This window comes from Hyla sarda, chromosome 3 (assembly GCF_029499605.1).
Source record: "Hyla sarda isolate aHylSar1 chromosome 3, aHylSar1.hap1, whole genome shotgun sequence".
Taxonomy (NCBI): Eukaryota; Metazoa; Chordata; class Amphibia; order Anura; family Hylidae; genus Hyla; species Hyla sarda.
Window position 1 is genome coordinate 39,261,227 of NC_079191.1, and position 27,508 is coordinate 39,288,734.

The window sequence follows — 27,508 nt, forward strand, 5'->3', positions numbered from 1 at the left end:
CAGAGTGAAGTGAAACTGTGCAAACATTTGGGATCTTTTAAAAACCTTACACCAGCTAATCTATCCCACCTACATCTCCCAGAAAGGAAAAATGGTAAGCAACGTACAAGTGTAGCAAAAAGATGATGTCAAGAAAGGCTATATATACTGGAGTGAAGACTGCCACTAAATATGGTGAATTATAAATTCCTCTGGTCAATCTCTGTTACTGACTCGTCTAACTATGATTGATAGAACATTATTGATAGAATGACTAGAAAACAATGATGTTAGAGGGGGAATATGCAGTATCCCAAACTATGGGGGATATGGCTAGTAAAAAGTCTAAAATTGTAAATATAAATGTAGTTAGAGAAAAGAAACCGTCTGGCACCGCTAGCTATGGATCACTCCTCTATTATGCAGTATAAATAGTCAGCATTCAGCACGTGTGTCAGTCTTAGAATAGTTTCGATCGTGGCGGTTCTCTTATCCCTGAAGAGCAAGACTTTAGCATATATAAGCAATAGAGAACATGTGGGTAATGCACTCACCACCAGTCTTGATCGATGCAAGAAATCCAGGCTTTATTAGATTCAAAGCATAAGGATACATCCAGTTGGACAGACACACAGGGAGCAATGGTGGACAGGTGAGGTGGGGGGGGGGGGCGTACACAGGGGCGGCAACAAGTTTCACGCACAAAGGCGCTTCCTCTGGCCCGTGAACGGGCCAGAGGAAGCGCCTTTGTGCGTGAAACTTGTTGCCGCCCCTGTGTACGCCCCCCGCCTCACCTGTCCACCATTGCTCTGTGAACGGGCCAGAGGAAGCGCCTTTGTGCACAAAACTTGTTGCCGCCCCTTTGTACGCCCCCCCGCCTCACCTGCCCACCGTTGCTCTGTGAACGGGCCGGAGGAAGTGCCTTTGTGCCCAAAACTTGTTGCCGTCCCTGTGTACGCCCCCCGCCTCACCTGTCCACCGTTGCTCTGTGAACGGGCCAAAGGAAGCGGCTTTGCGCACAAAACTTGTTGCCGTCCCTGTGTACGTCCCCCCACCTCACCTGTCCACCGTTTCTCCCTGTGTGTCTGTCCAACTGGATGTATCCTTATGCTTTGAATCTAATAAAGCCTGGATTTCTTGCACCGATCAAGACTGATGGTGAGTGCATTACCCACATGTTCTCTATTGCTTATATAAAATTGTAAATAGCCATAAAATAATATAAAAAATGAAAATAGCTATACTCCTGACTTCTCCAAACCCGGCACAGTGCGATCTGTCAATCAAGCAAGTTTACTTTAACAGTGAGTAGGAGCGGGTCATGTATTAGACATCTTTGGCTGCATCTTATCTCTTAAGGGATATGGTTTTGACATGATGAACATGTACGAGTCTCTCCCCTGAGGACAGATGGCACGGGACTGTCTGGCTGTCCTCACACAGGTTAGGTGGAGATAATATACTGAAATAGCACACCATTTTTTTTTTTTTTTAAATGATCTTAGTTGAATTGTTATCTATATGCAGTAAACACAGTGTCATAAAAAATGCAATGTTTCAGGCTTCCCAGAGCTCTTATTTAGGCTTCAGGGAAAAGAGTGTTGTGTCTGTACTGGGACTTGGCATAGTAATGTCCCACGTGGAGTGTTTGGGCACTACCAGATCCCAGTACACACATAGTTTTCTTTTCCCTGAAGAAGGGCTCTTGGCAGCCCTAAACAATAACAAATATGTTTTGGAAAAGCTCTAAATTTAAGCCTTTTATTAGACGTACGTTAAGATTCAAGTGGGTAAAGAAAAACTTAAGTTACCTTACTGAAATGATATACAAGCTACTGTATATATAATTTTGTCACTCAGGGACAGGATAAAGATATTGGCCTGATTTACTAAGAGTGGGGTGTAGTTTTCTTTGTGGGTTTTAATTCCCTACATTTTGCTTTTTTTACACATGCTCTGATCTGTCGGGTTTTCCTCAGCTCAAATACACCACATTTTATGTGGAAACCTTAGTAAATATGTTGGGTTTCTGTTTTTTTTCGGTTGCTCCATTTTCAGCGACCATGCTCCCTTTCTTCGACGGTCACACACATTTTTTTAGTTATTCTTGGTAAAATTGAGAGAGTTAGTCGGTTTTTTTTCAATTCTGACGAAAATTCTGGGGCAGACAGAATTTCTGGCACAATGCGCCAGAATCTGGCGCACAACCCGACAAAACATGTCGGGTTTACAATTGTAAATCTGGGCCATTGTTGTAGATGTGCCTATTTTAATCCATGCAAGAACTCCATGTCAGGGCAAACAGAAATCAGAAGGGGACAAGTAGTCATCAGACTCTCTCACCATTTACTTCTCCAGGATGTGATAGCATGTGGTGAATTGATCAATGCACAAGACCAAGACACAATATTTTTACTTAAAGAGTTTTTGAAGCCTCGTCAAAAATATGCACTGTCATTATCCATTTGGAACCTTCACGGATTGGGATTCTTTTGTGGGCCCCATTCCCTAACTTTTGTCTTGCTGCCCAATGTTAGTGAAACCCTTCTAGGTCTATTTGAGATCGGTGGAGACCATTTTTCAATTGACAATCCACAAATTGAAACAAGATTGTCAATGGGGTGGTCAACACTGCTCCCGATCGTGTGTGAACCTGTTTTCCCTGTTGAGAACTGTGAAGTGGTGGCTGCCCAGCTGACAGTCTTGGACCTCAATAGCATATCATGGTCTGAAATTACTCGCCCTAGAACAAAGGTTCTAGAACAAAGAGCACCCGAATCTTTGCAGCAATGGCTCCACAGGGATAATATTGGTGCATGTTTTTTGTTAGAGGCAACAGTTTTTCTCTAAAGAGACTTTACTACTATTAGAAGCGATATAGGACATTCTGGTACTGAAATTTTTGATTGGGGTCCAAAAGATCTCAGAATGAATGTGCCACAGCACTATTTCTACACACCATGCAGAGGTCTACAACACAGCCCAACTTCCCTTCAGTGGAGTTTCAAGCAGGTAGATGGGACTACTGTGCAGGGGAAAAAGCAAAACGGATGTAGGTGCAGATTTAGGCATTCTTTACCCTGTTGCAGAGATCTTGAGGTTTGGTCGAGAGGTTTTGCGGCATCTCCCTGCAGCGAGTCGATAGGTTCAGGATTGCAGTGGCAGCCATGTGCGCGGCTTCCATATCGTGGGAGTAATCGAAGCTGCTTTTGCTACATGTACTACTGGCACTGCTGCCTCCACCACAACTCATATTGCTACTGCTGCTGCTGGGGGCATAGCTGCTCGTTGTGCTGCTTGTTGGGCTGGAGTTCTTACAGTAACGTTTAGCTGCGGAGGGAAAAAAAACATGTGTTAAATCAATTGTTTTGAAACAACAGGAATTCTCCGCAGAGATCTCGCACTGACTTCCTTCAATACGAGCTTCCATGCTGAATGTTTTAGTTTTAGAGTAGGGATAGCTGACCTATGGCTCTTCATCTTGTTCATCTGCAGAAATCTAAACTGTTGCCCTGTCATGGGATAGAGCGTTATGTGATCAAGTAGCCACTTCTATAAGAGACGCTGGTGTCCAAAATCGAAAAACATTCTGCTGTTGTAGGGGACCTCTTGGTAGATCTCACTTGCTGAAATCAATAGACACCCATGGATGGCAGGAATGTAGGCCACCCAAAAACAGTTAATGCAGCACATACCTTCTACAATATTTTGGTGATACCTTAGACAGTTGTGTCATTGGGTAGGCCTTCAGGAGGAGGATAAGGTTGACTACAAAAACAGAGGCTTGGTTAGGCTAGGAAAGAGGGGAGCACTGCAGGAGCAACTTACCATTTCTCTCCCCTTGGTCCAAGCATTGCCCACCATACAGGGTGCTGATACCTTCCAGCACAGGACATAATGTGGAACAAAAAAAGTACTAAGAGCTAGGAGTTAGAAGCAGTTAGTATAAGAATTTTAATCTGGGAGTCTAATATTTTTTCCCTGAAATGTTAGGTCTAAATTAAGGGGTCTGGAATAATTCTGGTCTGGGGTCTTTTTAATTTAGGGGTTCGGGGATCTGACTAAAATTAAGGTCTAAAATAAGGTCTGGTTAACTTTGGGTTTTGTCTGGAGTATGATTAAGGTTGGGTTGGGTCTCCATTGATTTATTTTGTTTTTTTTGTGGGGTCTGAATCATTTTGGGGTTAGTAATGACACTAATAGAATTTAAGGTCTAATCTAAGGTCTAATTTAATCTAGCATTAGGTCTGCGGTCTGAGTCGTTTTGGAGTCTGGTCTGGGATCTGATTAATTTTGGGTCTAATCAGGGGTTTGATTAATTTTGAGGTTAGGTCTGGGGTCTGGTTAAAGTTGAAGTCTAATCTAAGGTTTGATTAATTTTGGGCTTAGTTTGGGATCTATTTTAGTTTGAAACCTGGTTTGGATTTGTATAATGTTTGGTAAGGGGTCTAATTCATTTTGGGGTTGGGTCTTGTCGATTTTGGGATCTACCTCTTCAGACATTATAGCCCTGGCACTTTTATCTGATGAGATCCCTGTTAATATGCCACAAAAAATGGGAAAAGGGTTGTATATACTTGCACATCTTTACCTGGAACCTTAGGTCAGTAAAGCTATAGGGAGTAAAATATTACTTATTCATGTAATTGTAGCCGCATGAGTTACGGACCATACAGCCAGGATTATGCCATCTAGGTACTCTTTTTCTACAATTACTTATACATTTTCCTAAAATGTAACTAATAGTGATAATGCTTTGGCTTCTGTGGTGTACATGAACTGCCATTCTTAAAATAGTATTTTTTATTCAAATAAAGCTAATGATTTAATATACCTTCCTAGGGGTCCGATGTCACTTTTTTTCTGACACAAAGCTCCAAATGTCCTGCATAGACACAGAATTAAATGAAACCATTCTGGCTGCCAGTAGTGGATGAAGCTTAGGAGCTTACTGCATACTGGATTAGTGTTGATTTTAATGCTCATTAGCTCCCTCTAGCTGTAAGTGCAGGAAGTCAGAATTTTTAGTTGTCCATGCAGGAGATATATGACAAAATTAACAAGCAAAGAATTTTGGACCTAGAATAAAAATAGTTTAAGATTTACAAAACCTAAAGTATTGTATTATATAATAAATAGTAACTTATTTTTATAATAAACTAAATGAACTAAATAATAAACTAAAGACAGAGTTTCAGTGTTTTTTTGGCACTTACCATCATATCCTTTTGGAGATATATCCCTGGACTGCACCTTTGGCGCTATAGCCCTCTTTCCGTATGCATGGTTTTCATAATTGTTATATTCAAACGTGGTCTTTGAATATTTTTCCAGTTCCTTGGCCAAGTTGGAGCGAGGTGTGGTCGTTGATACATTGTTCCTGTAACCGTACTGTGGAATTTCTAATTGTTTTACAAAACACATAGGCCTAGAAAGAAATGAGCCTTTTGTAGCATTATATGCACTTTACTTTAGTAACTTTAGTATTCAAATGATTATCTGTACTGTTTGTACTTTGCACATGGTAAATAAAGGCTAAACTGGAAGAAGAACTACTTGAGCAGAAAATTCGATAGAAGGTGTAGAGTATGTAATCTTTTGATTTGGGCACTATGTATAGATGTCTATTAGGTTGAGATGAAGAACGTATTTTAGTGGGATTATCTCATCACGACAAGAGATACAAGATTCCAAGAAATGGGAGATCAATTGCGCTGCCACCAAACTTCCACTTGATGATAGGTAGTATAGTTTTATTACAAATAAAAGGATCCACGCAACGCGTTTCAAAGCCGCTCTGGCTTTTTCATCAGGCCTGACAAAAAAGCCAGAGTAGCTTTGAAACGCGTTGCGTGGAAACTATACTACATACCTATCAAGTGGAAGTTTGGTGGCAGCGTGATTGATCTCCCATTTCTTGGAATCTTGTATCTCTTGTGCGCTGGGACGCAGGGAGCCGCAGCCGCCGCCGCTCAGGATTGTGAATTATAAGCTTTGAGTGTTGTGCCTCCATTTGCATAACACCACCAGCTGAGTGCATTTTGATCGAGTATCTGCACCATTCCTGCATCGTAGTGGATTCCACCCAGGGGAGCGCACCCTGTGTTTCTTTTGTATATCTTATCACGACGTCCAGGTCAATATGTTTAAATATAGCGTGTGATCGTCATGCGAAAGGACACCCAACTTGGGACCTCCCTTTATGAACCAGGCCGGATGGGATATGGCCAGATAAAACATCGACTGGTACTGTGGGGTTCTGTATAACCCCTTATTCAGGGTGTAGGCAAAAAATATTACAATACCAGTATGCAAAAAAATGTTGATAAGAAAGTGATAATGTGTCGGTATAATATAGTATATTATCTCACGAGGTTGGAGCATGCGCCATGAATTCTCAGTTGGTTTGTAGTCAATTGGTTGCGAAATAATGTGTAAGTCTGAAGCTTGAAACAACGTGTGGACATGCGCATTAGTATCTGTTAATGAACAAGTTAGGGGCTTTCTTTGCAGCACAAACTGCCAACAATTGGCTATAGCAGACTGATACAGCAAACCAATGCGAGAAGGATAAGTGATAACCTTTAAGAGATGATTTCCCTCTGGGCATTGTCCACAGCAGTACATAGGTCGTACTACTCATCCTCTGCATCTCAGATTAAACCAGCATAGACAAAATATAAGAAAGAAATACTTGCTCCATGGTGTTTCCAAACATGTCCCTTTGTCACTTCCTAACAGTGAGAACCCCATCACAATCGAACCTATTGATTATGTATCTGTCATGATTAATAACAGATTTGAACAACTAAAGAGATCGGAAATATTTTGGATGTATAAAATGCTAACTTTATCTCCCCATGATCGACGAGATGAGGGAAATTGTCTCTTAAAGGTTATTACTTACCCTTCTCGCCATAGATTTGCTGTATCAGTCCGCTATATTTAACTGTTGGCAATTTGTGCTGCAAAGAAAGCACCTTACTTGTGCATCAACAGATACTATTGCGCATGTCCACACGGCTCGTCGACACGGTCCAGACACCCGGAAGGATATTTCTGTTTGCTTTATTACTGCCTGTAATCAAGATTGCACATGTGCCTGACGAAGAGCCCGGTCCTGGCTGGAAATGCTGTTTTATTTTGCATTGCATGGTTTTCATTGGAATAAGCTGGTTTTCATCTATACTATTTCCTTGAGGTCTGCGCCCTTCCTGACGTCCCACTTTAGAGGGATATTTTTGCCTACACCCTGCTATTGACAATTTTCGACCAGACGTCACCACCAGATTGCTAGAGGGACCGTGAGGCTGCGGCCACTTTATACATGCTACTCCAGATGTTAGGCTCTTAGTATAACTCTGTCAGGTAAGGGACCATTCAATTGTCCCTTCACCAGTATTTCTTTACCATAGGGTAATCTGCACGAGGTGCGCACCATTTGTTTATCTTTTGTTTACTTATTTATTAATAATGAATTTCAAGTTACTTATGTGCATGGCTATTTATTCATTTACTTGCCTTAAAACACGATCAGATGCTTGACTGGACTTTGATGCATCACAACTTTGATGTTTCTCTTGAGCTTTTGCTAGTTTTTCTGCAGCAGCAATAGGACATCCTGAAAGACTGCGGAAGAATAGGGTTTGTCATTTTAGATCAATGCTGAACATCTACTAATCTCTACCTCTCATATCTACCTATCTATCTATCTATGTATCTATCTCCTATCTATCTATCTTTTTATCTATCTATCTGTCTATCTCCTATCTATCTATCTATCTATCTATCTGTCTATCTCCTATCTATCTATATCCTATCTATCTATCTATCTATCTATCTTTTTATCTAAATAGGTGAAATAGAATGCAGCACACCACTGTTGTAGTCAAAACAAATAGATTTATTCCATAGCGTGCAGAGGACTACGTTTCACCGGTCTCACACCAACTTGATAAAGCCGGTGTGAGACCGGTGAAACGTAGTCCTCTGCACACTGTTACGCCGAGCGCTCCGGGTCCCCGCTCCTCCCCGGAGCGCTCGCTACACTCTCCTCACTGCAGCGCTCCGGTCAGATCCACTGACCCGGGGCGCTGCGATACTGCCTCCAGCCGGGATGCGATTCGCGATGCGGGTAGCGCCCGCTCGCGATGCGCACCCCGGCTCCCGTACCTGACTCGCTCTCCGTCGGTCCTGTCCCGGCGCGCGCGGCCCCGCTCCTTAGGGCGCGCGCGCGCCGGGTCTTTGCGATTTAAAGGGCCACTGCGCCGCTGATTGGCGCAGTGGTTCCAATTAGTCTGATCACCTGTGCACTTCCCTATATCACCTCACTTCCCTTGCACTTCCTTGCCGGATCTTGTTGCCATTGTGCCAGTGAAAGCGTTTCCTTGTGTGTTCCTAGCCTGTGTTCCAGACCTCCTGCCGTTGCCCCTGACTACGATCCTTGCTGCCTGCCCCGACCTTCTGCTACGTCCGACCTTGCTTCTGTCTACTCCCTTGTACCGCGCCTATCTTCAGCAGCCAGAGAGGTGAGCCGTTGCTAGTGGATACGACCTGGTCACTACCGCCGCTGCAAGACCATCCCGCTTTGCGGCGGGCTCTGGTGAAAACCAGTAGTGACTTAGAACCGATCCACTAGCACGGTCCACGCCAATCCCTCTCCGGCACAGAGGATCCACTACCTGCCAGCCGGCATCGTGACAGTAGATCCGGCCATGGATCCCGCTGAAGTTCCTCTGCCAGTTGTCGCTGACCTCACCACGGTGGTCGCCCAGCAGTCACAACAGATAGCGCAACAAGGCCAACAGCTGTCTCAACTGACCGTTATGCTACAGCAGTTACTACCACAGCTTCAGCAGTCATCTCCTCCGCCAGCTCCTGCACCTCCTCCGCAGCGAGGGGCCGCTCCTGGTCTACGCCTATCCTTGCCGGATAAATTTGATGGGGACTCTAAGTTTTGCCGTGGCTTTCTTTCCCAATGTTCCCTGCATCTGGAGATGATGTCGGACCAGTTTCCCACTGAAAGGTCTAAGGTGGCTTTCGTAGTCAGCCTTCTGTCTGGAAAAGCCCTGTCTTGGGCCACACCGCTCTGGGACCGCAATGACCCCGTCACTGCCTCTGTACACTCCTTCTTCTCGGAAATCCGAAGTGTCTTTGAGGAACCTGCCCGAGCCTCTTCTGCTGAGACTGCCCTGTTGAACCTGGTCCAGGGTAATTCTTCCGTTGGCGAGTATGCCGTACAATTCCGTACTCTTGCTTCAGAATTATCCTGGAATAATGAGGCCCTCTGCGCGACCTTTAAAAAAGGCCTATCCAGCAACATTAAAGATGTTCTGGCCGCACGAGAAATCCCTGCTAATCTACATGAACTCATTCACCTAGCCACTCGCATTGACATGCGTTTTTCCGAAAGGCGTCAGGAGCTCCGCCAAGATATGGACTCTGTTCGCACGAGGCGTTTCTTCTCCTCGGCTCCTCTCTCCTCTGGTCCCCTGCAATCCGTTCCTGTGCCTCCCGCCGTGGAGGCTATGCAGGTCGACCGGTCTCGCCTGACACCTCAAGAGAGGACACGACGCCGCATGGAGAACCTCTGCCTGTACTGTGCTAGTACCGAACACTTCCTGAGGGATTGTCCTATCCGTCCTCCCCGCCTGGAAAGACGTACGCTGACTCCGCACAAAGGTGAGACAGTCCTTGATGTCTACTCTGCTTCTCCACGTCTTACTGTGCCTGTGCGGATGTCTGCCTCTGCCTTCTCCTTCTCTACTATGGCCTTCTTGGACTCTGGATCTGCAGGAAATTTTATTTTGGCCTCTCTCGTCAACAGGTTCAACATCCCAGTGACCAGTCTCGCCAGACCCCTTTACATCAATTGTGTAAACAATGAAAGATTGGACTGTACCATACGTTTCCGCACGGAGCCCCTTCTAATGAGCATCGGATCTCATCACGAGAGGATTGAACTTTTGGTCCTCCCCAATTGCACTTCTGAAATTCTCCTTGGACTTCCCTGGCTTCAACTTCATTCCCCAACCCTGGATTGGTCCACTGGGGAGATCAAGAGTTGGGGGCCCTCTTGTTCCAAGGACTGTCTAAAACCGGTTCCCAGTAACCCTTGCCGTGACTCTGTGGTTCCTCCAGTAACCGGTCTCCCTAAGGCCTATATGGACTTTGCGGATGTTTTTTGCAAAAAACAAGCTGAGACTCTACCTCCTCACAGGCCTTATGATTGTCCTATCGACCTCCTCCCGGGCACTACTCCACCCCGGGGCAGAATTTATCCTCTGTCCGCCCCAGAGACTCTTGCCATGTCTGAATACGTCCAGGAAAATTTGAAAAAGAGCTTTATCCGTAAATCCTCCTCTCCTGCCGGAGCCGGATTTTTCTTTGTGTCCAAAAAAGATGGCTCCCTACGTCCTTGCATTGACTACCGCGGTCTTAATAAAATCACGGTTAAGAACCGCTACCCCCTACCCCTCATCTCTGAACTCTTTGATCGCCTCCAAGGTGCCCACATCTTTACTAAACTGGACTTAAGAGGTGCTTATAATCTCATCCGCATCAGAGAGGGGGATGAATGGAAAACGGCATTTAACACCAGAGATGGACACTTTGAGTATCTGGTCATGCCCTTTGGCCTGTGCAACGCCCCTGCCGTCTTCCAAGACTTTGTTAATGAAATTTTTCGTGATCTTTTATACTCCTGTGTTGTTGTATATCTGGACGATATCCTGATTTTTTCTGCCAATCTAGAAGAACACCGCCAGCATGTCCGTATGGTTCTTCAGAGACTTCGTGACAATCAACTCTATGCCAAAATTGAGAAATGTCTGTTTGAATGCCAATCTCTTCCTTTTCTAGGATACTTGGTCTCTGGCCAGGGACTACAAATGGATCCAGACAAACTCTCGGCCGTCTTAGATTGGCCACGCCCCTCCGGACTCCGTGCTATCCAACGCTTTTTGGGGTTCGCCAATTATTACAGGCAATTTATTCCACATTTTTCTACCGTTGTGGCCCCTATCGTGGCTTTAACCAAAAAAAATGCCGATCCCAAGTCTTGGCCTCCTCAAGCGGAAGACGCCTTTAAACGACTCAAGTCTGCCTTTTCTTCGGCTCCCGTGCTCTCCAGACCTGACCCTTCCAAACCCTTCCTATTGGAGGTTGATGCCTCCTCAGTGGGAGCTGGAGCTGTTCTTCTACAAAAAAATTCTTCCGGGCATGCTGTCACTTGTGGTTTTTTTTCTAGGACCTTCTCTCCGGCGGAGAGGAACTACTCCATCGGGGATCGAGAGCTTCTAGCCATCAAATTAGCACTTGAGGAATGGAGGCATCTGCTGGAGGGATCAAGATTTCCAGTTATTATTTACACCGATCACAAGAACCTCTCCTACCTCCAGTCTGCCCAACGGCTGAATCCTCGCCAGGCCCGGTGGTCTCTGTTCTTTGCCCGATTTAATTTTGAAATTCACTTTCGGCCTGCCGATAAGAACATTAGGGCCGATGCTCTCTCTCGTTCCTCGGATGCTTCGGAAGTTGAACTCTCTCCGCAACACATCATTCCTCCTGACTGCCTGATTTCCACTGCTCCAGCCTCCATCAGGCAAACTCCTCCAGGAAAGACCTTTGTTTCTCCACGCCAACGCCTCGGAATCCTCAAATGGGGTCACTCCTCCCATCTCGCAGGTCATGTGGGCATCAAGAAATCTGTGCAACTCATCTCCCGCTTCTATTGGTGGCCGACTCTGGAGACGGATGTTGTGGACTTTGTGCGAGCCTGCACTATCTGTGCCCGGGATAAGACTCCTCGCCAGAAGCCCGCTGGTTTTCTTCATCCCCTGCCTGTCCCCGAACAGCCTTGGTCTCTGATTGGTATGGATTTTATTACTGATTTACCCCCTTCCCGTGGCAACACTGTTATTTGGGTGGTCGTTGATCGATTCTCCAAAATGGCACATTTCATCCCTCTTCCTGGTCTTCCTTCAGCGCCTCAGTTGGCTAAACAATTTTTTGTACACATTTTTCGTCTTCACGGGTTGCCTACGCAGATCGTCTCGGATAGAGGCGTCCAATTCGTGTCTAAATTCTGGAGGGCTCTCTGTAAACAACTCAAGATTAAATTAAATTTTTCTTCTGCATATCATCCCCAATCCAATGGACAAGTAGAAAGAATTAACCAGGTCTTGGGTGATTATTTACGACATTTTGTTTCCTCCCGCCAGGATGACTGGGCAGATCTCCTTCCATGGGCCGAATTCTCGTATAACTTCAGAGTCTCTGAATCTTCCTCCAAATCCCCATTTTTCGTGGTGTACGGCCGTCACCCTCTTCCCCCCTCCCTACCCCCTTGCCCTCTGGTCTGCCCGCTGTGGATGAAATTTCTCGTGACCTTTCCATCATATGGAGAGAGACCCAAAATTCTCTCTTACAGGCTTCATCACGCATGAAGAAGTTCGCGGATAAGAAAAGAAGAGCTCCTCCCATTTTTTCCCCTGGAGACAAGGTATGGCTCTCCGCTAAATATGTCCGCTTCCGTGTCCCTAGCTACAAGTTGGGACCACGCTATCTTGGTCCTTTCAAAATTTTGTGCCAGATTAATCCTGTCTCTTACAAACTTCTTCTTCCTCCTTCTCTTCGTATTCCTAATGCCTTTCACGTTTCTCTTCTTAAACCACTCATCATCAACCGTTTCTCTCCCAAATCTGTTCCTCCCACTCCTGTTTCCGGCTCCTCGGACATCTTCTCCGTCAAAGAGATTCTGGCATCAAAAAAGGTCAGAGGGAAAACCTTTTTTTTAGTGGATTGGGAGGGTTGTGGTCCAGAAGAGAGATCCTGGGAACCTGAGGACAATATCCTAGACAAAAGTCTGCTCCTCAGGTTCTCAGGTTCTAAGAAGAGGGGGAGACCCAAGGGGGGGGGTACTATTACGCCGAGCACTCCGGGTCCCCGCTCCTCCCCGGAGCGCTCGCTACACTCTCCTCACTGCAGCGCTCCGGTCAGATCCACTGACCCGGGGCGCTGCGATACTGCCTCCAGCCGGGATGCGATTCGCGATGCGGGTAGCGCCCGCTCGCGATGCGCACCCCGGCTCCCGTACCTGACTCGCTCTCCGTCGGTCCTGTCCCGGCGCGCGCGGCCCCGCTCCTTAGGGCGCGCGCGCGCCGGGTCTTTGCGATTTAAAGGGCCACTGCGCCGCTGATTGGCGCAGTGGTTCCAATTAGTCTGATCACCTGTGCACTTCCCTATATCACCTCACTTCCCTTGCACTTCCTTGCCGGATCTTGTTGCCATTGTGCCAGTGAAAGCGTTTCCTTGTGTGTTCCTAGCCTGTGTTCCTGACCTCCTGCCGTTGCCCCTGACTACGATCCTTGCTGCCTGCCCCGACCTTCTGCTACGTCCGACCTTGCTTCTGTCTACTCCCTTGTACCGCGCCTATCTTCAGCAGCCAGAGAGGTGAGCCGTTGCTAGTGGATACGACCTGGTCACTACCGCCGCTGCAAGACCATCCCGCTTTGCGGCGGGCTCTGGTGAAAACCAGTAGTGACTTATAACCGATCCACTAGCACGGTCCACGCCAATCCCTCTCCGGCACAGAGGATCCACTACCTGCCAGCCGGCATCGTGACACACGCTATGGAATAAATCTATTTGTTTTGACTGCAACAGTGGTGTGCTGCATTCTATTTCACCTATTTTGATTGAGGAACCGGTGGACCCAGGCTCCAATTATGCGAGCACCCAATACTGACTATCACCTGATTCTACTTGATGTGCTGCTTCTATTTGGATTTTTTATCTTTTTATCTATCTATCTGTCTATCTCCTATCTATCTATCTATCCATCTCATATCTATCTATCTATCTATCTATATCTATATATCTCATATCTATCTATATATCCATCTCATATCTATCTTTTCTTTTTTACAAATAAAAATAAAAAAATGTATTGAAAAGTTTTCCAGAAGTGTACAAAACAGAAGGCACAATTATTCAACATAGGTTCAAAGCAATTTATATAAAACAGGGGAAACAAGGGTTTCCCAACAATGTATGCGCGTCAGCTGCTTAAAAGGTCAATGACACACCACGTATGTGGCGTGTCGAGTAGTTAAGCATATCTATCTATCTCATATCTATCTATCTCATATCTATCTATCTATCCATATCTATCTATCTATCTCATATCTATCGATCTATCTATCCATATCTATCTATCTATCTCATATCTATCTATCTATCTATCTATCTCTCTCATATCTATCTCATATCTATCTCATATCTATCTATATATCTTTTTATCTATATCTATCTATCACATATCTATCCATCTCATATCTATCTATATATGCATCTCATATCTATCTATCTCATATCTATCTATCTATCTATCCATATCTATCTATCTATCTATCTCATATCTATCCATATCTATCTATCCATCTATATCCATCTATCTATCCATCTATATATATGTAATATTCAATTATTTTGCTTTGTATCTATCCAATAAACAGTACACAGGCATCACCATAACACTTTTTGTGGTAGAAGAACCATGCAAAACTGGCACCACAGTACCTTATATGTTTCTACGCACAACCCTGAATACATTCTATCTGATTATATAAGATGAATTTGAAAATTTTACTACTGTCATTATGTTACCACCTCTAGAAATAAATATTTTGGTGAATTTAATAAAAAAGAGATGTCATACAATTTACAGTACGTGAAGGGCTACCATCAGGAGAAAGTGTTTTCACTTTGTGCCAAAAAATAAATCCCCAGATCACACATTTCTTCATCTTGGTATATGACAAACGTAAACTTTTCAGTAGTTTAAGAAAGCAAAGTAAGCACCAGCTGTCATCTCGTCAATGCAAGGGGGACTACAAGAAAGTGCTGGTGTAGTAGAAATGTCCGTCTGTAGCGGTTCCAGGGATGCTGCGCCTACCTTCTGTGAGAATTCCTGTTGCTGTTTACATGGCCTCTCCCGGTGCAACCTGGCGTAGGGCACTTTAGAACATTTTCATGCATTGCAAGAACTTGGCAGGAAGACAACAAAACGTAGAAGAAAGGAATCAGTATCAAAATGGAATACATTAAAAATATCATCGCTATAGATATTTATGTCGGGCAACTACTTGATGGTTGATTTTTTGACAATTTTTGCTGCTATGTATCTATCTAATATCTATCTATCACATATCTATCTATCTCATATCTATCTAGCTATCTCATATCTATCTATCTCATATCTATCTATCTATCTATCTATCTCATATCTATCTATCTACTGTATCTATCTATCTATCTATCTATCTCATATCTATCTATATCATATCTATCCCATATCTATCTATCTCATATCTATCTATCTATATATATATATATATATACCCCATATCTATCTATCTCACATCTATCTATCTATCTATCTATCTATCTATCTATCTCATATCTATCTATCTATCTATCTATCTCATATCTATCTATCTATCTCATATCTATCTATCTCATATCTATCTCATATCTAGCTATTTATCTATCTATCTCATATATATCTATCTATTTATCTATCTATATCATATTTATCCCATATCTATCTATCTATTTATCTATCTATCTCATATCTATCTCATATCTATCTATCTATCTCATATCTATCTATCTATATCATATCTATCCCATATCTATCTATCTATCTATCTATATATACCCCATATCTATCTATCTCATATCTATCTATTTATCTATCTATCTATCCCATATCTATCTATCTATCTATCTCATATCTATCTATCTATTGATCTATCTCATATCTATCTATTGATCTATCTCATATCTATATATTGATCTATTTATCTATTGATCTATCTATTATCTAGAAAAAAATTGACACAGCACTCTGTAATCCTGTGACAGAAGTTGAAATGATCTCATCATGTCTCAGTAAACAAGGAATGTATCAGTCCTCCCTGAGCTCTCCTTTTTCTCTGGATTGTGGAAAGCTGCAACAATTGTTTGTCTGTTATGTTGTGGACTGTGATCATTCTACAGGCGCATCCCCATTCTTTATTTTATGCACCTTGGAAAAGCTACTTTTACAGAGATTTCTTTCTTTCATTCATCTATCTATCAATCACTTACTGTATCTATCACATATCTATCTATCACATATCTATCTATCTATCTATCTATCTAATATCTATCTCATATCTATCTATCTATCTATCTATCTATCTATCTATCTATCTATATCATATCTACCTATCCATCTCATATCTATCTATCTCATATCTATCTCATATCTATCTATCTATCTCATATCTATCTCATATCTATCTATCTCATATCTATCTATCTATCTCATATCTATCTCATATCTATCTAATATCTATCTATCTCATATCTATCTATCTATCTAATATCTATCTATCTCATATCTATCTATCTATCTATCTATCTATCTATCTCATATCTATCTATCTATCTCATATCTATCTATCTATCTAATATCTATCTATCTCATATCTCTCTATCTATCTCATATCTCTCTCTCTCTCTCTCTCTCTCTCTCTCTCTCTCTCTCTCTCTCTCTCTCCCTCTCTCTTTCTCTCTCTCTCTCATATCTATCTATCTCATATCTATCTATCTCTCCCATCTCTCTATCTATCTCATATCTATCTATCTATCTATCTATCTATCTGTCTACCCTTGCCTCTCATATCAATACATATGTCTAGTCATGTTTCCATTTTTATTTATTTATTAGAATATAAAGAATGCATTAAAGGGGTTATCCAGGAAAAAACTTATATATATATATATATATATATATATATATATATATATATATATATATATATATATATCAACTGGCTCCAGAAAGTTAAACAGATTTGTAAATTTCTTCTATTAAAAAATCTTCATCCTTTCAGTACTTATGAGCTTCTGAAGTTGAGTTGTTCTTTTCTCTCTAATGACACGAGTCTCGGGAACCGCCCAATTTAGAAGCAAATCCCCATAGCAAACCTCTTCTACTGTGCAGTTCCCAAGACAAGCAGAGATGTCAGCAGAGAGCACTGTTGCCAGACAGAAAACAACAACTCAACTTCAGCAGCTGATAATTATTGAAAGGTTAAATTATTTTTAATAGAAGTCATTTACAAATCTGTTTAACTTTCTGGAGCCAGTTGATATAACAAAAAAAGTTTTTTCCCCCTGGAAAACCCCTTTAAGCATGCAGGCATTTAAGTTCAAAATGTAATTTTAAAAAAAAATTGTAATTGTATATATTTTTCTTTTATAAATAATTATTACTTATTTTTTAAAATGATTAAATCCTTAGTTAGTTAATTGACATCAAATTTATCAAACTTTTATGCCTTTTACATGCCAGTCTATGCTTATAGGGTCAGGTTTGCTCTTATATATTTTTGTTTTACTGGCTGGTGAAGCAATACATCAATCTGGACATAATGGTACCTAAAGACAAACCTGTACACTGTGATGTAATGTATGCTGGATGCAGTGTACGTGACATTATTGTAAGAAATGAAGATCACATGACCACTTTAAGAACAGCCCAATACAGCAAATACTGTCTGTACATTGGAGTCAGTAATAAGAAAGTATGCAGTAAGCTCCTGAGCTCCCCTAGTGGTGGCTGTAGGTAGAAAGAATTTTATATTTTAACTCTATGTCTATGCCAATGAATATGAATACAGTTTGGGACCCAAACAGCTGTTGCAAAACTACAACTCCCAGCATACCCGGACAGCATTTGGCTGTCCGGGCATGCTGGGAGTTGTAGTTTGCAAAAAAAAAAAAATTCTATAGAATTATTTTTAAAATTTTTAACCCTATGAAATTTAACAGTTTCACAACTTAGAAGGCATCTGTTTATCTCATCATTATATGCACATAACACAACTTACTTTCTGGAGGTACCCGGTCTTTGTGTGGGCAACCTGATAAACTCCGATGGTGGGGATATAGGCCAGTCACATGACCTGTGCCGTCACAGCCAGGGGTGGGACATTTGCTCTCTTTCTTCTCGGACCGTGAGGGATCTGGAGATGGAAAAACAGAAGGTGTAGATCTATAAATAATTCAAAATATACATTGTATGAATACGACAGCACTATAACATTCACTAGGTTGGTATATCACATATTTTCCTTTAATACTATAGTGTAGTAAATCACTAAAATCTAAAATTTATGTTATGCAAAAATGCATTTTAGCTTAAAGGGGTATTCCAGTGTTTAACCCCTTAAGGACCCGGGGTTTTTCCGTTTTTGCATTTTCGTTTTTTCCTCCTAACCTTTAAAAAATCATAACTTTTTCAATTTTTCACCTACAAATCCATATGATGGCTTATTTTTTGCGCCACCAATTCTAATTTGCAATGACGTCAGTAATTTTACCCAAAAATCTACGGCGAAACGGAAAAAAATCAATGTGAGACAAAATAAAAAAATTCAAAAAAATTTGTAACTTTTGGGGGCTTCCGTTTCTGCACAGTATATTTTTCAGTAAAAATGACACCTTATCTTTATTCTCTAGGTTCATATGGTTAAAATGATACCCTACTTATATAGGTTTGATTTTGTCGGACTTCTGGAAAAAATCAAAACTACATGCAGGAAAATGTATACGTATAAAATTGTCATCTTCTGACCCCTATAACTTTTTATTTTTCCGCGTATGGGGCGGTAAGAGGGCTCATTTTTTGCGCCGTGATCTGAAGTTTTTAGCGGTACCATTTTTCCATTGATAGGACTTTTTGATCGCTTTTTATTCATTTTTTCATTATATAAAAAGTGACCAAAAATGCACTATTTTGGACTTTTGGAATTTTTTTGCGCGTACGCCATTGACTGTGCGGTTTAATTAACAATATATTTTTTTATAATTTGGACATTTCCGTACGCGGCAATACAACATATGTATATTTTTATTTACGCAGTTTTTTTTATGGGAAAGGGGTTTTATAGGGAAGGGGTTAAATTATCTTTATTCACTTTTTTTTACATTTTTTTTGCAGTGTTATAGCTCCCATAGGGACCTATAACACTGCACACACTGATCTCTTATACTGATCATTGTTATCCCATAGGGACCTATAACACTGCACACACTGATCTTATACATTGATCACTGGTTTCTCATAGGAAACCAGTGATCGATGATTTTGCCGCATGACTGCTCATGCCTGGATCTCAGGCACTGAGCAGTCATTCAGCAATCGGACAGCGAGGAGGCAGGTAGGGATCCTCGTGCTGTCCTGTAAGCTGTTCGGGATGCCGCGATTTCGCTGTGGCTATCCCGAACAGCCCACTGAGCTAACCGGCATGGTTTTACTTTCATTTTAGACGCGGCGTTCAACTATGAACGCCGCATCTAAAGGGTTAATAGCGCGCGGCACCGCTGTGGCCCCGCGTTATAGATCGGGAGCGGACTCAGAACGTACAGGTACGCCCTGGGTCCTTAACAGGTTAAAAATGTATCCCTAATCTACAGTGTAGGGGATTATAATATTATGAATAATAATAATAATGTATTTCTATTATTATTATTAATAATTGAAAATGTTGCTCTCTATCTTCCCTGGGAGTATCTCTAGAACTACTAAATCCCTTTATCGCTTTTTAATATTGGCCGCTAGAGTGGTTATCCCTCGTTTATAGAAGATTCCTCGCTCCCCAACGATCACAGAATGGTTTACGGAAAATAATAGAATAGGCAGGATGGAGGAACTTTTAATGGCAAATACCCCTAACGTAGACGCACAGCTGAAGCTTTGGTTGGCGTGGACCGATTTCACGCACTCCACAGATTACACGACTATTTATCCTTCTCAAAAATTAAAAATAACTCGAGGGAGCGCTTCAATCTGAAATAAAAGCAGTATGGAAAAAAAACACTCACCCGGTGTGAGCAGTGGGTCCCATATACAATAGGATCCACCGCCAAACACCCTCTGGGCCACGTTGGTATATATAAATATATATATATTTCTATTGCAAGATGTTCCTCCACCGGAGTGGGTATCCAATCAATGCTGGAGAGCGTCAGGGTCTGGGTCCGGATGGACTCCATGTATAACCGTACAGACAATATAGGAAGAAATAGATAAAAATAACCAGCGCTCAGAAGGACATCAGTTTAAAAAATGGGGAGGAAAAGGGGATATACATTAATCTGTTTTATTACTTACTCCACATTGGGGGGGGGGGGATGCAAACTTTATCACAAAAACCCCCCTCCAAGTTGACATAGTGTGGCTGGAGTAGATCATTCCGTCATGACGGATTGATCTACTCCAGCAACACTATATGCTAACATGGAGGGTCTTTTTTGTGATAAAGTTTGCATCCCCCCAACGTGGAGTAAGTCATAAAACGGATTAATGTATATCCCCTTTTCCTCCCCCATTTTTTAAACTGATGTCCTTCTGAGCGCTGGTTATTTTTATCTATTTCTTCCTATATTTTTCCTTCAATTCGGGAGATTGGATGGGGGGTCCCAGAGGATAGGGGATACATTTTTAAACAATGGAGTATCCCTTTAATCCCCTTCAGAAATACTTTGCAGTTACTTAAAGGGAAACTGACACCAGTATAACCCGCACTCACCTACGGGTAAAGGCTAATAGTGAGGGTGATACTGATCCCAATTGTTTTTACCATTTGTTATAGTTCTATTCCTCAGATATGGGCCAAAATGATACTATCACTCCCCCTCCCATAGACTTGCATTGAGGGGGTGGGGCGTGAAATTGTGAGGGGGCGGGGCTATGATGTCACAAGCTCCCGGCGTCGGCTCCAGCATTCGGAACAGTTTGCTCCAAACGTTAAGCAGCGGAGTACCCCATTAATGCTCATTTAGCCATTAATTATTTTACCCAATCTCTCCCCAACATTTGCCATCAGGGAAGAGTCAGAAGGCCATCATTTACTGTAGATGGTTACCTAGTCCCCTGAAATGACTAGTTCAGTCAATATGTATATGTCAGCTTTACTTTACTCATCAGATTATACTTGTTTTACCAACTTTGTATATTTTCAATATTAAATATTTTATATGTTGAGTAGTTTTGGGTTGAGTGAAAGCATTCCTGTAATATTGCTGTGGGGAGGTTCAAAGGGAATCAGTCAGTATATAGTGGGGGTGTTCAGTCACTGCATGGCAGTATTATTTAGTCACATATGGTGGTAAAAATTGGCTTTTATATTTATGACAATAATTGAATACTGGAATGGACCACAATCGCGTTGTGGATAAAGTATAGATGTGTGATGAGTTCAGTTCCGAAGTCAATTAAAGTATGCGCATGTACACATTGGCATCCCATTTTGAAGGGTGGCTGACATATACTTGAAGGGTAGGACAGAATTGGGATGCAAATGAGCCCATAGACAGTTTTAGTAAATCTGAACCAGTGTCAGGAAAGGGCTGATGTAGAGGCTCCATGCAAAAAATAAAAAAAAATCATTGCCATGTAGAGGAGTTCTTAGTCCACCTACCCAGTCATACATGGATCTCAGCTTGTGTTTAATATACCTTAGCTTGTGTTTAAAATTCTTGTAGCATATTGTCTTAAAGGGGTTATCCAGGTTTTATTAAGGGGGTATTCCAAGTGATGCCAAGTTATGTCTTAAGAGTGTTGCTTGCCTTACATGTTTGGAGTGGATTGACCCATTTTTTGTGATTCATGGTCCCCCAAGGTTCAGCATTCCTCTGATGTCTGGATGATTGTTGTCTCGAGCTTTCCCAGGATCCTGTTCGGCTTAAGACAAAAGCTGATTATAGAGGAATGTGGCTTCTTCTTGTCTTCCCTGATGACGTGTGTGGTCCAGCTGTATGTGCCTCCGCCCCTGTGATCAGCTGATGTCTTTAGCTGAACAGGATCCTGGGAAAGGCTCAAGACAACACTCATCCAGATACCAAAGGATTGCTGAACCTGGGGGGAACATAAAATCACAAAAAAGGGGTCGATCAACCCCATACATGTAGGGCAAGTAATGCACTTAAAGTGGTTATCCAGGAATAGAAAATCAGAGCTAATTTCTTTTAAAAAAAGCTCCCTGTCTGTCTCCAGGTTGGGTGTGCTTCTGCAGCTCAGTTCCATTAAAGTGAATGGACCAAGTTGTAATACCACACCCAACCAGGAGACAAACGGGGAGCAGTTTTTGAAAAAAAAAATAGCTCTGTTTTTCTGTTCCTGGATAACCCCTTTAAGACATGACACCATAATGAATAGTTAATTAAACTTGGATAACCCTTTAATCTGCTTGTTCCCTGCTGTTTACCACTGAAGTTAGAATGGAACAATAGTACTCTGAAATTGTTCCAACCACATTTTCTTTATCGCGTGAAAGAAACAGCTACTTTGCTTGCAGCCAAACAATGTTGTATCTACTAAATTACTTACCCAACAAATGCCATACAAAAGGCAAATCAACTAAACAAAAATTATTTTATTTTTCAAGTATCGTTTTAATTGTTGTTTTGTTTTATATTCTTTTTTATTCTTTTTTGTTTTGCTTTAAATAAGATTTACTAGCAAAACCATCGTTGAAGTACTGTAATATAAAAAGACCCTTATTAAAAGAACACTCGAAATAAACCCCAATCTACTCATTCGGAGGATCTTATTGTGATTAATAATCCCTCCTCTGGACTTCAATGGAATATCTGACCAGTGAGAAGCCGGAACAATTTGTATTCATCTGTGACAGAAAGCAGCAATTCAGACATGATTGGGAAGTGGCTCATTACAATGCACTGGCTTCCCTGCCGATTCCGTATCCTTGTCTTATCACTCGTGTGGGTATAAAAAAAAAGTGTTAAATTTCACAGTTTCTTTCAAAGTGTTCTGTTTTAACACAGAACATGTACAAAGCCCAGATTTTTCTGTAGTTATTTCATAAAAGCAAAAGGCCACCTGCGCTGAGGCAAAGCTCATTAAAGCTGTTTTCTTTTGTACGCCGTCCGCTTATCGACCTGTTAGGATAAACATATTTTCTAACGTAGCACAAAGAGAAAACACCTTATTTTACTATCAAAGCAAATTGGGTCAAATTTAAATTTGAATTTACTTCTCTTATTTTCAACAAGCACTGCATCTCATGTGGATTTTACAATGGGATTGAGTCAAGTTGTTTGGTTGGCTAAGAGAAAGCACCTAGAAAATGAGACTATACGATTTTCGTAGTATTGGATACTTGGTTTGCCAAATTGAGGTCGAGCGTAGGCACACACTACTGATTGAATGGAATGAATACAATACAATGATGGCTCAGAGAGACATATAAGGATTTGGCTCAGAAACAAAATTTGGTAATGAATGGCTTCCAAAAACCAACTACAAGGCTTTTATGCTACCCCCTATCTATTAGGAACACTTACATAGACTGTCTAATCAGATATCAATTGTCAAAAGTTATACCCCCCTTTGCAGCCATAGGTATCACTCTAATAAAGCAGCTCTGCATGTAGCCTTGACTAGAGAATAGCAAATTGATTTGACTAATCAGATTAATTCCAACTTTTACAAAAAAGTAAGCCTTTGATTCATCAGAGTCACTTTAAATGAATTGTAACAAGCAGGGACTCATTTCAAAGACAGGAGCCAGTGTTTCTGTATTCAAAGAGCATCAGGCATACAGCATCAATGTATGCCTGCTAATTTCACTGGGAAAGCGCCGGGCCTAGTTAATAAGTGCTGCTCGGAGGTAAGTGGTGATGCTGTAAACTGCTAGAATAGTTTCCATGGTACTTTCCCATAGGGAACCACAAAAACTATGAAGAGGTGCCGGGACTGTCATTTTGAGAAGTGTCCCTGCTTCTCTACAGTAAGCAGCAATAAGAATTTTCATTAGTACAACTCAACAAAAACACAACTCAATTAGAAAGGGAATCTTCCCTTTTTATCAGGTCCTTGAGGACATGAAGAAAATGGGAGATTCTCTTAAAAAAAAATTTTTGTATCTTGTACAATAAATATGGAGATTTAAGTGTGACAGTTTCCTTTTTTTTTTGTTTTACACTAATTGTGAAAAAGCAGCTCAGAGGCCAATCCTGTTGCTATCCCCTAAAATTGGAATTATTTTTCACAGCTTGTAACAAGCCATTGCTTCTTCACTTTCCAGGCACCTGTTGCTAATCGCAAAAAAGGATCATTTTTGAAAAAAGTTTCTGATATTTTTTGTGCATATAAACACTGACAGGCATCTGCCACCAAACAGGAAACATTTATGAACCTTATTTTTTTGTAAAAATCATTAAAAAAAAATCTGCCATTCAAGTGCTTTTTTTTGCTAGTTACCACCAGGTACCATCGATTTACACATAGCCATACATGTTACCATAGCTATGAAATTAACTTTGCCCTAAAAACAGCTCAAAGAACATAGATTCACTTTTAGATGACCTAACAGTGTTATACAGGGCTTTTAAAGGGGTACTCTGCTGCTCAACGTTTGGAACAAACTGTTCTGAACGCTGGAGCCGATGCTGGGAGCTTGTGACGTCATAGCCCCACCCCCTCATGACATTACACCCCGCCCCCTCAATGCAAGCCTATGGGAGTCTTGCATTGAGGGGTCAGGGCATAATGTCACAAGCTCCCGGGGCCGGCTCCAGCATTCGGAACAGTTTGTTCCAAACCTTGAGCAGTGGACTACCCCTTTAAACAGTGTTATACAGGGCTTTTAGACAGTGTTGTACAAGGCTTTTAGGGCTCTTAGACAGTGTTTTACATATATTTTTGGGCTATTGGCAAAGTAAAAATTTGCACAAAACTAGTTTGGTCAGAACCAGAACTTTTTGCTAGAGTTTGTTGAACTGGCAGAACCTAACTTTGATAAGTTCAATCATACTGAATTCCTATGATAGATCCCTATGATAAATCCCTATGATAGATTCCTATAATGCCCTCAGTCCAGGTCCTTAGATTCGTGATCTGGCCATATTGAAAAATGCGGTCGTCTGAAACTTGAATTACATGTAGACCGCAGACAATATGTAGATTATAATAAATACTTTAACACTGATGTTATGTTCATTGTCTAAAGGATTACTATATCAAGCCTTATTTTGGGATCGCCGTCCCTTTAATTGCTTCCTTTAATGACTGTACCATTGCCAGGTAAATCTACAAGGTGAAATTACCCTTTTGAAATGATGAACATTAGTCGAAAGTAACTCAACCAACAAGATACATCAGTATAATCCCGGGCTCGGAGGACTCATTTTGTTGTTACTTATAGACATGACACACTTGGGGATTGCCTTAAGTTCTTCTTTGGCGAAAAGTCAAGTTTCTTCTTTTAATACAAATAATCTACTTTAATTAGTTCTGCTACTAGAAAATGAGGAGGGTGACAACAAGGCAGCGGTATAATGATGATGGAGGATGTCACTAGACACAGGCGTGGCGGTGCTCTTTTATGAAATATGGGCAATCTACAAAGGGCAACAAAGGGGGAAACAAAAAGACCAATTGAAGTGCTAGACTAAATACATGTTCAGGGGCTCCTGGGATTTACATCCCGCATCAGTAACTTACACCTGTAGATAAGTCATTATGAATATACGTCTTGAATGATGACCGATTGGGACTCCAGTAGCCTTTGTGTTAGAAACAATCAAGACAACACAATGTTGGGGAATATTGTACATTTATATGTCAATAAACATATTTCCCATTGAACACAAGAGACGTGCCTATAGATAGCCAAAAGTCAACCCAATACATAGTGTGGCCGATGCCATAAGAATTGGATGAGTAGACTTTATGCAATGCATACAGTATCTACTTATTTGTATACACTTACCATACAGGTTGAGGTTCTTTTTAATAATATAAATTTACTTCAGGTTAAGGCTATGAGATATAACAGCTGTGTGTTCCTTTCTCTCTCTGTCTTACTCTCCTCCTTTCCCTCCTCTCTCCACAAACTCCACAATCGGAAGCATGTAATCTCATCCCCCAGTAAACTGATCTAGCTTAAGATGGACGTTTAGCACTTTGACAGAGTGAATGATACAATTAGGAGGAAGGATGAAGAAAAGAGCCTGATAAGTAGAGAATGTGGTATTTTTCTCTGTTAAGAAATATTACACAGTTTTGTGTATTTGGTTATAATATTGATTTATGCCAGCATTCCCCAATCAATTCCCAAACTCCCAGCATGCCCAGGCAAAGAGAAAAATATCACATTCTCCACTTATCAGGCTCCTCCCCCTTCCTTAAAGTCATCATTTACTCTGACAAACCTCTAAAAGTCCATCTCAAGCTGGATCAGTTTATTGAGGGATCAGTTTACATGCTGCTCATAGAAGGCTTTGGAGAAGGGAGAAGACAATGGTTACATGCTGCCCATAGAGGTCTTTGGAGAAGGGAGAAGACAATGGTTTACGATGCAGTGTTAGACAGATAGAAAGAAGGAGACATACAGCTGAAAGCTCTAGTAGGTGTTATAGTTAATTTTTGTGCTGGTCTCATAGCTTAAACAGCTCAGCACTACTCTATAATGTTCTCTATGATGCTTTTCATGAGGGTGTGTTATAGAGATACTGGAGAGCAAGATATTCCCGTGTGCATGTGTGTGTGCGCAGTGTATAGGAGTCATCAGAGCAACTAAAATTAGAGATGAAGCCTATAGAGAGGAAAGTGATGAAAAAATATTCCATTGCTGCCATATGGTAGTATATAGTAGCCATAGATTGTGTGACACACATTGGGGGATATTTATCAAATGATTTAGACAGTTTTTTCCTGTCTAAATTTGTCGCACAGAAAGTCGTAATCTAAATATGTGCGACTTTTCTGCGACTTTTGCTTTAGAGGATTTTTAGAACATGATGCATTCTAGTCTATTTTAGACAGAAAAATGCATTGGTGCTGAATTTATCAAAAACGACTTTTCAGAGACAAGTCGCATCTGCTGAAAGTACGCCGAAATCAGTCCATGCTGGAGCAGGTTTAAATAATGTCTAAACCATAGATCCCAAAGTCTGTGCACAGAGCCATGCGCCATTTGATAAATTAGGCGCACAACAGACTAGCCTAACCCTCTGTAGTTTGGTCTATATTGATGCGGGACATAGACAACTTTGATAAATCTCCCCCATTGCTGCTTATCCTGAAAAGTTAAATGCACATTTTAAATGCCACTTTTTAGCCTAAATAAATACTAGAGTAACCCTTTAACCTTGAAATGTTAAGTATCATGAACTCTGAAACCACAGGATTCTTTGGTGTATGATAACTAAAATAATTTGTTATAATCAATTTAAATTCATCATTTAGATCTGAGAATTTCAGGGAATTTTATTGGGAAGATTTACAATGTTTATTGGCTGTAAATTGTTACTGTGCACTCTTGACATGGATTCGGTAAGTCCTGAATTATAATTCCTCGGAGACGCGTTTCACCAACTGGCTATGGATTTTCTGCAGACAGGAAAGTCTTTATAAAGTGATTTTCATAAGTTTGTTTATATATATATA

General features: G+C 41.4%; 1 protein-coding gene and 1 long non-coding RNA gene across 12 annotated transcripts in view; one reads left to right on the forward strand and one right to left on the reverse strand.

The window, feature by feature from the left end:
• Positions 1-27,508, reverse strand: part of MYT1L (myelin transcription factor 1 like) — a 580,462-nt gene that overhangs the window by 73,232 nt on the left and 479,722 nt on the right. For all 11 annotated transcript variants that reach the window (XM_056564080.1, XM_056564081.1, XM_056564082.1 and 8 more), the window contains 5 exons: positions 17,922-18,056; positions 14,936-15,026; positions 7,501-7,608; positions 5,196-5,407; positions 3,059-3,309 (listed from right to left, as the gene is read on the reverse strand). In XM_056564080.1, coding sequence (XP_056420055.1) covers positions 3,059-3,309; positions 5,196-5,407; positions 7,501-7,608; positions 14,936-15,026; positions 17,922-18,056 — 797 coding nt within the window. The remainder of the gene's footprint in view (positions 1-3,058; positions 3,310-5,195; positions 5,408-7,500; positions 7,609-14,935; positions 15,027-17,921; positions 18,057-27,508) is intronic.
• Positions 1-27,508, forward strand: part of LOC130361292 (uncharacterized) — a 48,627-nt gene that overhangs the window by 15,383 nt on the left and 5,736 nt on the right. The window lies entirely within an intron of this gene.